The following is a 13,136-nucleotide window of genomic DNA, read 5'->3' as shown; positions in this document are numbered from 1 at the left end:
CTTGAATCTTGAATTAAATAACTAAATATGGGTGCTATAAACATATGACGTAATTTTCTGTGGAATTACACAAGTGTAGAGACGGGGGGGTCCTCTCAACTGTATACAAATATTACAGTTATATTTACAACCAGCTGAAAGTGGTTCACACAATTTTAACAAGCATAATTAACAATATAACATTCAGTTGTACTGTTAAATTGTGTTTATACAGCTATACAGCTCACACATTTAGAGCCAGTAGATGTGAATGTCCTCCTTTTTTCTAGTGTAAAGTGGTATCGCCTAGTAGACTAGCAGAGACAGCCAGATATCTGACAAACTAGCATTCGTTGGCTAGCTAGCTCCAGCTAGGAGTTAAAATAACACACCGATTAAAAGATAAAATAAACATCTAACTACACTCGATCTGACGTTTATAACAAGGGTTTGTGTCTCCGTGTAAAACAGGATGTCAACTCCAGCAAGACGACGTTTAATGAGAGATTTTAAACGGTAAGAAAACAACAGAGAACAAGCTAACGGCTAGCTTGTTAGCTCTAGCTAACGGCTAGCTCGTTAGCTTATCCTCACATGCATTCTGAATAGAGAACTAGTTAGCTATTGCTAATGGCTAGCAAGCTAACAGCTAGCTTGTTAGCTTAGCCTCAACGGCAGTCTGAGGTAACCTTACACCATGAAATAATAATACTAATACACACATATATATATATATATATATAAACACTGGAGGACTATAATTGTGTTTTTGTCTTTTGATGATACTGGCAGGCAAATTTATTTTTATTTTTTTATTTTTTTTTTAATTTCAAAATGACAGTATATTATATTATTATATCCATAGTAACAGAAAACATTAAAAACATTTACATACAAAAGAAGCATAGCGAAAACACAAACAAAGAGCTGTGTCAAACATAAAAGGACAACAGAAATGAAACAAAACCAACATATAATAAAACAAAAACACAATAAAAATAATAAATAGATAATAATAAAAAAGACCAGGCGAGAGTATGACAATAATTTCACTTAAAAACGTTAAAGATATTGCATACATTCATTGTTTTCATTACTTTTTTGTTATGTGAGGAAGAAATTGTTGACAGATATAATTCCATGTCTTTCATAAATACAAATAAATTATAAATGTTATTATTATTATTATAATAATAATAATAACTAAAATAAAATTGTATTAATATTACTAAAAATTAAATTCTCTCCATTATTCCTGTTGCCCTTAAGTAATTAATTAGAAGATTGTGTACTTTCTTAGAAATTGTTGACAAATATAGATCCATTTCTTTCATAAATACAAAGAAATTAGGCTTTTTTTTGGTAAATTTACACTTGTGAATGTGGAACTTCGCGAGAATTAAAATTAAATTAATAATAAAAAAATTTATTCCTGTCTTTGTCACTGTAATCATAGCAACCAAATATAATATTTCTATAGTACAGTGCAAAATCTGAGAAAATGTTAACAAGTATAAAATTATTGACATCTTTCCACAATTCACATGTAAATTTACAGGACCAGAATAAATGAGAGCAAGTTTCAGGATGACAATTTACATCTATGTCACTCCTTAACTTTTGTAAGAAATGTTTCACTGGATGGAATCTTAGGATCATTTGCAGGCTTATTTTATTGTGTTGTTAACATGTTAATGAGTGGTTTTGACAGGTAATGATTAAGTTACGGGTAACCAGCGTTGGCCAGGCAGCCAGGAGGAGTAATAATACATGTTGATGTTGTGAAACTGATGGTTCATTGGCCAGATGGCCCCTCACAGGCAGATAGAAACCTTTGGATAGAGATGTACAATGTCCCAATACGAGCTCCTCTTCCAGGGCCCTGATAGATCACTATCTAAGCCTGGAGGATAAAGCAACCATCTGCCATGCAAGACACTAAAAACCTGAAGACACTCAACTATGGCACATGGTTTCTTATCTACAGTATGTTCCAACTAAACAGTGCTGATGGTCACAGACACAGAGGCCAAGATTTGATCCTGGTTGGCCCACTGTTTAAATCAATCACCACAGTATCTTTTTCTGTGTGACTTAATGGACTGAACTTTAATCAACATTAGATTCTAGATTCAAGCCCATTATTGTCATTGTGTAGTACAATAAAATTAGATTGTGACAATCCCATAGATGCTAATGAAACGATAATACAATAAAAAAGAGATAGTGCAATACAAATATATAAAAGATAATACAATATAAAAATACAATATGTATATGATGAGATGACAGTTTTGCCAGATTATTGCACAAAGTGTGTGGCAGATAATTATATAATTATTGCACAGAGTGATCAGCATATGTTATTGCACATATCTGTAACAGTAGATTTACATTATTAATATTAGTAATGATACAGTATATATATTAATGGACTAAACTTTAATAAACATTAATTAGTAATGTGGCTGTAATGGCCAAACAGGTAAAGGAATTGCTCATTTTCACTCAGGTAGGACACTGCACTGCATACAACTCTATTTTTTCCAGTTTACAATACTACCACAGTGTGATTTATATCAGTATATTAGCAAAAACAAACACTCCAGATAAATAAGTAGCATTATAATGTGTTGATATACCACCCAGTTGTAAATCCAGGTGCCGTGTTTGCCATTGGGAAATCTGTGAACTCTGCCCTCCTTCAGCATACAATTTAGAGATACAACTTAGGGCTCCTGTTTTCCTATTCAGCAGAGCCTTGATTTGTACATAACAGTAATATTAACCAAACCTGTGATCACCGATTACTGATTGGGAACATACATATGTAAATTGATTGTAATGTATGATGTTGTAGTATGTGGTATTATGGTACTGTATATAACCAGGGTATACTGTATGTGTTTAGTAGTAATCACTTTGTCTAATATCACCTGTGTTTTGTGACACCACTGTGCTTTTACTGTATTTGTTAGCTTGCAAGAGGATCCTCCAGCTGGAGTTAGTGGGGCCCCATCAGAAAACAATATCATGGTATGGAACGCTGTCATTTTTGGGTAAGTTGATTTGTTAAAAAATTATGACAGACATTTGAGTAATCAATTGTTTTTCTAGAAATAGTCACTGCAGGTTTTTGGACATAAAATGTGTGATAAAGCTGTAGTTTAGGTCAGCAGGTTTTGTGAGTATTTTAAGTAATTTGTAAGTGATTATTTACAACCTGTTTTGTCACCTCTCTTCTAGACCGGAGGGAACACCTTTTGAAGATGGTAAGTCCTCTTAAAGCTCTTTACATTCAAATAATTTGTCTTTCCAACCCTGCTGTGACATTAATCTAGCACATATTCATGAGCTTTGTACATTGGAAGTTAGATGATATCAATTGGTATAGTTAGGAGTAGATTTTAAATGGTGCCTTGGAAGTCTATCAGGTGAGATTCTGTTTTTAGGGCTGCAACTAACGATTATTTTCACTGTTAATTAATCTGTCGATTATTTTTTCCATTCACCGTTTAGTTGTTTGATCTATAAAATTACAGAAAATGGTGAAAAATGTCAATCATTGTTTCCCAGAGCCCGAGATGACATCCTCAAATGTCTTGTTTTGTCCACAACTCAAAGATATTCAGTTTACTGTCACAGAGGAGTAAAGAAACCAGAAAACATTCACATTTAAGAAGCTGGAATTAAGCGAGTAATTTAATATTTGACATCTAATTGCCTAAATTTCCTTCGGGATCAATAAAGTATCTATCTAATTGTTTGGAGTGTTTTTGAAGAAGTTTAGATGCTTTAACCAATAACTTACTGCACTGGACTTTGTCAAATTGTCCTACAAAACCAACACTAGCTGTCCAGGAAGGCAAACCTTTCACTTGGAGTTAATTCCTTACAGTTCTTTGGAGCTTTTGTTGATCTTTTATTTTACAACAATAATCAGTTTCTGATCACTTACATGGCAGCTGAGTTACAAAAATGATTTAGTCTTGCGTGTCATATCCAACATCACCAATACAACCAGTCAGACTCTGATAAATGTATACATGCATTTTGTAGTTTACTAGATTACTGTAATGCACTGTTTTTAGTTTATGTATCTAAATTCATATTATGCCATTACTTCTTCCTTCCAGGAACCTTCAAACTTACCATTGAATTCACAGAGGAATATCCAAATAAACCTCCAACAGTGCGATTTGTCTCCAAAATGTTTCATCCAAATGGTATGTACCTAATTTATTGCACTAACAATTTAAATTGCAGCAATTCAAAGTTGTAACATTAATCCTTTAATTCATTAATCTGTATGCTCTTTTGCAGTGTATGCAGACGGCAGCATATGCTTAGATATACTTCAGAATCGTTGGAGTCCAACATATGATGTCTCTTCAATCTTAACTTCAATACAGGTAATCTAACATTCCTTTATGCAGATAAACTAAGGCTGTCAAAGTTAACGTGATAATAACGCGTTAACGCAAATTAGTTGTAAAGCCAATAATTTCTTTAACACATTAATGCAACTTGCAATTTTTAGGTTGTTGCACGCCCCATGTCATACTAACTTATCGCGAAAGCCCACGAGTCACAGATATGCCCACTTTATGATTATCACATGCAGTTTGAGGCAAGTCATAGTCAAGTCAGCACACTGACACACTGACAGCTGTTGTTGCCTGTTGGGCTGCAGTTTGCCATGTTATGATTTGAGCATATTTTTATGCTAAATGCAGTACCTGTGAGGGTTTCTGGACAATATTTGTCATTGTTTTGTGTTGTTAATTTCTCCAATAATAAATATATACATATATTTGAATAAAGCAAGCGTATTTGTCAACTCCCATGTTGATAAGAGTATTAAATACTTGACAAATCTCCTTTTAAGGTACATTTTGAACCAATAAAAATGTGAGATTGATCACGATTAATCAGACAATCCTGCGATTAATCGCAATTAACTATTTTAATCGATTGACAGCCCTAGTTTATGCATGTGATGACTGTCTGTTATGTCATAAAGCTTTATTTAAAAGTTCACCCGCTGACATTCTCTGTTGTATATTTATAGTCTTTACTGGACGAGCCAAACCCAAACAGTCCAGCCAACAGCCAAGCAGCCCAGCTGTACCAGGAAAACAAGCGGGAGTACGAGAAGAGGGTTTCTGCTATTGTTGAACAGAGTTGGCGTGACTGTTGACGCCTGTTACCGTTCGTGTATGAACAGTGTCCGGCCCAGAATCAAGAAAACACCGATCAAGCAAAACAACCGATCTCACAGAATTAAAAACACACCTTAAAAAAAAAAAATCCTTCTCAGTATATTTGTCCCATCACTGTTGCTAAGTTTGTATGCTGTTGTGTTGTGGCATTCACTCCTGCCGAATGCTATTGTTGGGCAATAGCGTATGTTTGTTAAAAGTTAATGTACCTTGTTATATCTGGGTTACTTGCCTCATGCCCCCAACTCTTTTCTTTAAAAAAAAAAAAAAGGCAATAGCCAGTCTCTCAGTTGTCACTACCTGTTTATTTATAAATGAAGTAAACTGGTTGGATAACATAGTGACAGTTAATTAGATGTGCTTGCTGTGTGGTTTGCTGTGTAGATACCGACCGGTCATATTTACAAGAAAACAAAGCCGCTCGTGGGTGTTATTCCTTCTGTTTCAGTGGCCTCGCTCCTTTTTGTTTCTTTCTGTCTTTTGAAAGCCTTTCAGAGGGATTGAACATTAACCTGGCGTGGCCATCCATCCCTCTAACAAGTTGTCAACTCAACAGATGCCTTTGGGGGTCGTTTTTCTCTCAACTGTTGTTGTAAAGCCATGCCTTTGATTTTAAAAACGTTCTAGATATTGGTGAATATATATATATATACGTATATATGTCCCTCTCTGACAGAGAAACAAGACATTTGAACTTCGAGTTTCATAATGCTGACATTTCAAGTCTGTGTGAGAACATTTCTATGCTATTTTACAATCTTACATATCAGCCGACATAATAGGCTGATAAAACTGTTTAAAACAGGATGGTGTCTGTTTTCAGATTATAAAACTTTGCACTGGTAACCCATGTAACAAACTGTACATTTTCTTGTAAATAAAATAAATATACATCAGTTGTCTTTGTCGCTTTTTTTTTTTAACTCACTCAGGTACGAAAATATCCATCTGATGGTTATCAGTTTTAATTTATTCAGTCGTTACAGCTGTGAAAACAAGCAGACAAGTTAACTGCACTCACAACACATCTGACATTTAACAAAGATCACAGCGTACAGTTTCCATGTGGAGATTTTTCTGATTATGGATGCGGCTTGTATTTGTAGACCTCCAGGTGTTAAAAGAGAAGACGACATTGCTGGTAGAGAGATGGAGATGTGTCACTACAGTGAGACTGATATGAGCACCTAGCTACAGTAAGATGTTGATGCCTCTCTAGGGATGCACCGATACCGGATCTGATAACGGGCTGATACAGACATCGGTGACAATGGGGCCGATCCTGTTTAAGTTTTGACCAATTTTTTGCTGCATTAAAAAGGTTTACACCTGGATTGTAATTCCTGTTAATTTTGAGGCTTTTTTACAAAGTTGTTGATTTATTATTTTAATATTAAATAATTCAGTAATCATCTATGTATTTATCTGTTACATTTTGTTTTACAAAGTTAAGAAAGCAATGTTTAAGTCAAGCCTAATTTTGACTTAAACATAAAATAATGATCCCAGTCACTTCCACTCAGCGAGGCATACAGATTATTAATTAAACACTGGTATCGGATCGGTACTGAAAAAGTTGGATCGGTGCATCCCTATTTCTCTCATGAGTCCACAGTGTTCACAAACAAGCAGTGAAAAGCTGCATATTCTGCCAGGTTCCTCATTAAATACCCACGAAACAAAAAGTGGATTTTAATAACAAAAACCTCAAAGTCATTTTCTTTTAAATCATAAAATAACTGTAACATCATCAGGACATGATAGCACAAAGTACCGAACACAAGCTTTTTGTGCAAAAGTGAAACAAATATGAGACGTGGAATGGCAGGAGACCAAATAAAGAGACACTTATTCTAAAGCTCCTGCTAAAGCTAAAGTACATGTCATGGCAAAGGAATGCAGAAACCACAGGTGATCCCTGAAGGATTATCTTTTATTAATGTGTGTAAGTTTGTCACATACAAGTATAAACAGCAGTTACACTTGAATGTGATTTGTACCGAAGTCCAAGCGGATGTCCGATGATTTTTTTAAAATTTTGCTCTGCATGCAAATCAGTGAGTGGCCTGAGGTTTCACCAGCTCGTATCGTCCCACCTGTCCCTCCATTAGAAGCTGACCAATGAGCTGATCTTTGTGTACTTTGCGACTGACAACGAGGAACCGTTGCCGCCCCTGTCCGTACGACTTGCTTCGTAGGCCGTATTTCTGAGATATCTGGTGGATCTGCTTGCGTTCATCGTTGGTGAGGTCCGTGGAGAAGCGGAGGTCATCCTGACGGTCTGAACCGGCATAGGTACGAATGATATCCTCAATGTCACGCTTGCTGAGCTGGTTTCCACTTTTGTCCGATTCCATACCCAACCCTTCCCTGGAGAACTGCTCCTTCACTCTGATTGGTTCTGCGATGCCTTCCCCATCTCGCCCCAGACCGCCTCCTTTCCAGCCCATCTTGCGGAGCAGCTGGTTTCCGATGTTGTCTTCCTTTATCTCCTGCCTCGTGGCCTCCTCGCCAGAGCGAGCCAGGATCTGGGATCGGGATATGGCGTCACAGTGACCCTCCTTTCTTAGGTTGGATTTGACCACAGCCTGCGTCTGCCTCAACGTGGCTAAGGCCTCCTTTGCTGCAATGTGCTTCACTATTTTCTTGGGCCCGATTCCTGCTGCTACATACTGTCCTTCCAGGTAAACCTCACACCTCCAGCGATGATCAGGCAGAACCGTGAACTTGTAATCGGCCGACACTTTATTAAACTGAGCGGTGTCATTGATGATGCAAATTGCATTGTCAGAGTTTTCCAGGATGACCAACTCGCTCAGATGCTTCTTTTTGACGACCGGTTGTCCGAAGCGTCCAGAAGGATCTGATTGATTATTTCCTCTGGAGTATTGTGATATTTGTTGTTGGTGTTGTTGTTGATGGTGGTGTTGGTGTTGTTGTTCGTGGTGTTGCTGCTGCTGCTGTTGTTGCTGCTGCTCTTGCTGTCGTTGCGCCTGGTTCATGCGAAGTTTCCTCACTGCGTCTTCAGCCGCTGAATGCTTCGAGCTCTTTTTGGTACCTGTTGACTGCGCCACCAGCTCACCCTGCAGGAAAACACTGCACAGCCAAGCGCTGTTGTTGGGGAGCAGGTCGAACTTATAGTCTATCTTCATGCGATTAAAAGCCGCAGAATTGTTGAGTATGCAGATGGCGTCGTGAGCATTGTCCATAACCACAAACTCTGTCCAGTGCTTCCTGTTGTCCGGCTCGTATTGGCCCTTGGAGCTGGGTGTCGGTTTATCCTCTGGGTTTCGAAGTGCAGGTAGAAAGCCCGGGGTCGGGCTGTGCATCTGGCACACAACTATGTCAGTGACTACCGAGTGTCTGTATTTGCGCTGCACCACACGAACCTCGACTGCTTTCAGGAAGAGTTTTACAGCCTGCTCAGAGGCCCGGTCCCTCGCTCCATTTTTACTACCAGAGTATCCGGTAGCAAGATACACACCCTGACATCTCAGCTCACAGGCGTAACCGTCGGTCGGTACTTTCCGGTTCTTCGGTAGGTCAGCCTGAGGAATGTCTTTCAAGTTGACATAAATATACTCGGGATTAGTCTTGCAGGCCTGAATGCTGCGGCTCAACATGAAATTATAGTTTGGTGATTCACTTCCAGTCATGAACATAGGGTCCCGAAAAGCAACAGCCAATGCAGACGCTACATTGGAAACCAGCCTTTGCTTCTCATCTAATGTTGGCTGAGATATATGAATAGGCTGCGATGAGGAGCCCGACTGAGAAGTGGTGGGACTGCTCCTGCCCGGGCTGTTGTAGACTCTGCTGAAAGGCCTGCTTGATGACGGCCGCTCCTGATGACCGAAACCCAAACCCTGACGTCCCGAATCCCATCCTCCTGATCTGCTCCCTCCCCCGTATCCATTGTATCTGTGGGGCTGAGCATAGGAATCACTTCGAGAAGAGTGGGCGTCAAACTTGGCTGAGTAGTCCTGCTGTGTTTTTGACATGAAGTTTGAAGTGGACCCACGTCCTCCATACCCCAACCCACTTGTACTACCTGAACCAATCTCTCTGTCTCGGTCTCTCTCTCTCTGGGAACCCCAAGAGTCAGAACTGTACGCTGGCACTCTGTCAAAAGCAGGCCTCAGGGAGGAGGAGCCCTGCACTCTGCTGGCGCCGCCGTAGGAAGAGTGCTCAGAGTCCCACTGTCTCGCACCGTACGACTCAGTCTTCCTGCGCTCCTTATCGTTCTCCTTCTCATCAGCGCCGGCTCCTCCGCTGCTTCCACCACTAACAAAGTGTACAGGCTCAAATCGAGGTCTGGAACCAAATTTTGAAACAGGCATTTTCCTCATGGGCTCGTCTCCTGCAACAACATGACACAGGTAAACAGTTAGAAAACCAGAAATGTTATGTCTAATTTGACTTGAATCCACTTTTCGCTCAATTAAAAGGGACTGTTTGTAAGAATCAGAAATTGGTTGTAACAGCGACACCTGTGGCCGTTAAGTCAACGAAAGTCAGCGTCTTGTTGCACGCGCTCGCCCGTGTGCACGCGCTACCTGAATGTGAGCGAGCATCCGTCAAAACAGTGAGGCGACACACGTCAGCTAAAACCACAATATCACTCTATATTTCACCTGCTACGGTCTCCTCCGCGTACTCCGACCGCGGCCAACACTGTTTTAAAAGACGGGCTTCACTAGATATAACTTTGCGGTTTCGGTGCTTCCGTGTTTGTGCTGGAGTCTGAGTCTGAACAGCGCGCATGGGACACCGACCTGGATTGATTTATACGTGTAAGAAATTATAAACAGTCCCTTTAAGAACTTTTCATATGTCTAATAGTAGTTATAAAGGTGTGATATTAAATATATTTGAGCATAAATCGATATAAAGATGTAACAGTGAAACACAAACAGTAGATAACACAGATAAACACAGACTACAACTTTAGATCAACACTCACTGCCATCAGAAGAAGTAGGTCTCTTTTTTGCTTCAGAACTAGGACTTGGGTCAAAGGAGGGCATTTCGCCAGTGTCAGTCCCTTCTGCCATCACCAGCACAGTCCAGATCAAATCCAGGCCATACCTGTTATTGAGGGTGAGTTAGACATTTACATGAATGGATGAAATATACATACACATACAGAGTTAATACTCCATGCTGCCTGTAGAGGCTCAAAACATCCCCCTTGATAAACACACACACCTCCTGCCAGCAGCATAGATAGATAGATAGATAGATAGATAGTAACTTTATTGATCCAGAGGGAAATTCAAGTTTCCAGCATCACAGTTCCATAGTGCAAAACATGTTAGTGAAAAGGCAGTAAAAAAGTTAGTACTGCAAAGTACAAAATACAAAAAAATATACCAGATATAAAAATACAAGGAGATGAAGAAAACAGTTAAAACTGAATATAGTGCAGGGTAACTGTGATACAGGACTATTAAAAAAAGTGCAGAAGAGACTGTTAAAAATGAGTATAGTGCAGGGTAACTCCAGTAGCTTAGTCTATGAAAGTGCACTGTGTGCTTTATTATCTGTCCTGCACTAACTGAAACACAAACAATGTGCCTGGACTAAACATTATATTGCACAACTAGAAAATTAATAAATGGTGTTAAAGGAGAGATCAAAACAGCTGCATTTCGTACCAACCTGTTGTTGAGGCCAAAAGACGTGAATTAGACATTTACATGAATGGATGAAATATAGAAACATCACCACACATACTGAGTTAATACTCCATGCTGCCTGTAGAGGCTCAACACATCCCCTTATAAACACACACACCTCCTGCCAGCAGCATGCAATACCTGAAACACAAACAATGTGCCTGGACTAAACATCATACTGCACAACTAGAAAACGAGTATATGGTGTTAAAGAAGAGATCAAACAGCTGCAACACCAGGCTTGACAGAGTGACGCAGTAGGCCGACAGCATCCATCTCTCACAAGCAAACATGTCTCCAGAAGAACTCCATTAAATCAACAATTACATGTGCAACTAGTGAGCTGTGGTGTTCCTACCTTCAGGTGCAGCCTCTGGTCCAGTTTACACCTCTATCCTGCAGCTGAGTGAGAGATGTGTGTATGATCAGATGGTTATTATGATCAGCTAGCCTCTTCCAGCTAGCTCTGATACAGGCAACCCGTGGTGACTGCTAGCTTTAGCCAGCTAGCTGCTGCTAGCCGCTAGCTCACCTAGCTCCACTTCTCCTGCTTTTATAGTTTAATATCAGACTCAGCTCGTCTTTAAATGAAACAGACATGTATCCTTTAAGTGTACTGGAGGTTTAGACGCTCCTCCTGAGAGCCACAGACAGCCACAGACAGCCACAGACAGCAGGGCTAGCAGTTAGCCTGCTAGCAGGAAGCCTCCATCTTCTCCAGATACAAAAACATGGCGTCTGTCACACCGCACCGGCCCACAATGCTTTGCGGCCGCACAGTTCAAGCACAGCGGGCTGCTGTACCTCTACGTCACTCTACGTCACTCTACGTCACTCTACATCACTCTACGTCACTCATGTGTTTACTAACTCAACTATATACAAAATACATGTGAATTGTGGAAAGATGTCGATAATTGTATATTATTATATTATATAATATATTTTGCACTGTACTATATAAATATTATATATGGTTGCTATGGTTACAGTGACAAAGACAGTAATGCATTTTTTTCTTATTAATTTAATTTTAATTTTAATTTTTAAGTTCCACATTCACAAGTGTAAATTTACCCCAAAAAAAAACTAATTTCTTTGTATTTATGAAAGAAATGGATCTATATCTGTCAACAATTTATTCCTCACAAAACAAAAAAGAAATGAAAACAATGAATGTATGCAATATCTTTAATGTTTTTAAGTGAAAATATTGTCATACTCTCGTGTGGTCTCTTTTTTTAAATTTATTTTATGTTGGTTTTGTTTCATTTCTGTTGTCGTTTTATCCTTTCCAGCTCTTTGTTTATGTTTTCGCTATGCTTCTTCTTTATGTAAATGTTTTTAATGGCTTTCTGCTGTTACTATGTATACTGTAATTTTGAAAAAAAGAAAAAAGAACTATACAAAATACATTTTATAGCAGAAATATGTTAAATATTATTGATCAGTAAAGATACTGTATATTATTTTTTGTAATTAGTATTTTATTGTTTTTTTATATGAACATTGTCACATTTTGGTCCACAAAGCAAACTCCTATATGCAAAACAATATTAACATAAAATAATTTAAAAAATAGATAAAAAAAAAACATAAATGAATACATTTAAAAAATAATATCTATCTGGCAAAACTGTCATCTCATCAATATACATATTGTATTTTTATATTTATATTGTATTATCTTTTATATTTTATATCTTTTTTTATCTTTTTTAGCACCTATGGGATTGTCACAATCTAATTTCGTTGTACTACACAATGACAATAAAGGGCTTAAATCTTGAATCTTGAATCTATCTACAAAATCCTAGTATTCAAATAAAATGCAAAAATAAATAAATAAATAAAATAAAAGAGACAAATCAAATACATATTCCTACTTAAAATACTGTATGTTAATCACTGCAGAGTTTCACTGAAACTGAGTGCAACATGACACAAAAGCAGTACAGTTACAGTATTAAGAATGTTTGTCTACACCAGGGGTCAGCAACCTGCGGCTCCGGAGCCACATGCGTCTCTTTAGCTCCTCTCCAGTGGCTCCCTGTGGATTTTTAAAAATGGAAATGAATAACTGTTTTTTGTTTACACTTTCATTTTTATTTATCATTGTTGTAGGTCTATGGTACGACGGTACGATGGAGTATTAGGACCACATTGAGGAAAAAAAATAAATCTGAGGTTTCGAGAATAAAGTCATAGGTTTATGAGGAAAAAAAGTTGTAATATTATGAGAAAAAAGTCGTAATAT

At 38.3% G+C, this 13,136-nt stretch overlaps 2 protein-coding genes across 3 annotated transcripts; one reads left to right on the top strand and one right to left on the bottom strand.

Moving 5' to 3' along the window:
* The first annotated feature begins 281 nt into the window (after positions 1 to 281).
* On the top strand, positions 282 to 6,097 carry ube2a (ubiquitin-conjugating enzyme E2A (RAD6 homolog)). Its single transcript, XM_037780813.1, has 6 exons — positions 282 to 495; positions 2,958 to 3,038; positions 3,226 to 3,251; positions 4,116 to 4,205; positions 4,303 to 4,391; positions 5,051 to 6,097. The coding sequence occupies exons 1-6, from the start codon at positions 452 to 454 to the stop codon at positions 5,177 to 5,179; spliced, it is 459 nt and encodes a 152-aa protein (XP_037636741.1). The 5' UTR covers positions 282 to 451; the 3' UTR covers positions 5,180 to 6,097.
* A 1,018-nt stretch (positions 6,098 to 7,115) lies between these two features.
* On the bottom strand, positions 7,116 to 11,648 carry nkrf (NFKB repressing factor). Of its 2 annotated transcripts, XM_037780640.1 has the most exons (4): positions 11,412 to 11,648; positions 11,238 to 11,281; positions 10,165 to 10,289; positions 7,116 to 9,561 (listed from the first exon to the last, which is right to left on the bottom strand). In XM_037780640.1, the coding sequence occupies exons 3-4, from the start codon at positions 10,253 to 10,255 to the stop codon at positions 7,256 to 7,258; spliced, it is 2,397 nt and encodes a 798-aa protein (XP_037636568.1). In that variant the 5' UTR covers positions 10,256 to 10,289; positions 11,238 to 11,281; positions 11,412 to 11,648; the 3' UTR covers positions 7,116 to 7,255. The 2 variants fall into 2 exon arrangements, with proteins under 2 accessions (XP_037636568.1, XP_037636567.1); XM_037780639.1 differs by having other exon boundaries at positions 11,238 to 11,648.
* Between the last annotated feature and the right edge of the window lie 1,488 nt (positions 11,649 to 13,136).

This window comes from Sebastes umbrosus, chromosome 9, assembly GCF_015220745.1.
Source record: "Sebastes umbrosus isolate fSebUmb1 chromosome 9, fSebUmb1.pri, whole genome shotgun sequence".
Classification (NCBI taxonomy): Eukaryota; Metazoa; Chordata; class Actinopteri; order Perciformes; family Sebastidae; genus Sebastes; species Sebastes umbrosus.
This window is presented reverse-complemented; position numbering and strand designations above follow the sequence as displayed.

Excerpts from the sequence above, each read along its gene's own strand:
- ube2a (XM_037780813.1), top strand. The coding sequence starts at position 452 with ATGTCAACTCCAGCAAGACGACGTTTAATGAGAGATTTTAAACG. Across the intron at positions 4,206-4,302 it reads CAAAATGTTTCATCCAAATG|TGTATGCAGACGGCAGCATA; the intron begins GTATGTACCTAA and ends GCTCTTTTGCAG. Across the intron at positions 4,392-5,050 it reads CAATCTTAACTTCAATACAG|TCTTTACTGGACGAGCCAAA; the intron begins GTAATCTAACAT and ends GTATATTTATAG.
- nkrf (XM_037780639.1), bottom strand. The coding sequence starts at position 10,255 with ATGGCAGAAGGGACTGACACTGGCGAAATGCCCTCCTTTGACCCAAGT. Across the intron at positions 9,562-10,164 it reads ACCTACTTCTTCTGATGGCA|GAGACGAGCCCATGAGGAAA; the intron begins GTGAGTGTTGAT and ends ATGTTGTTGCAG.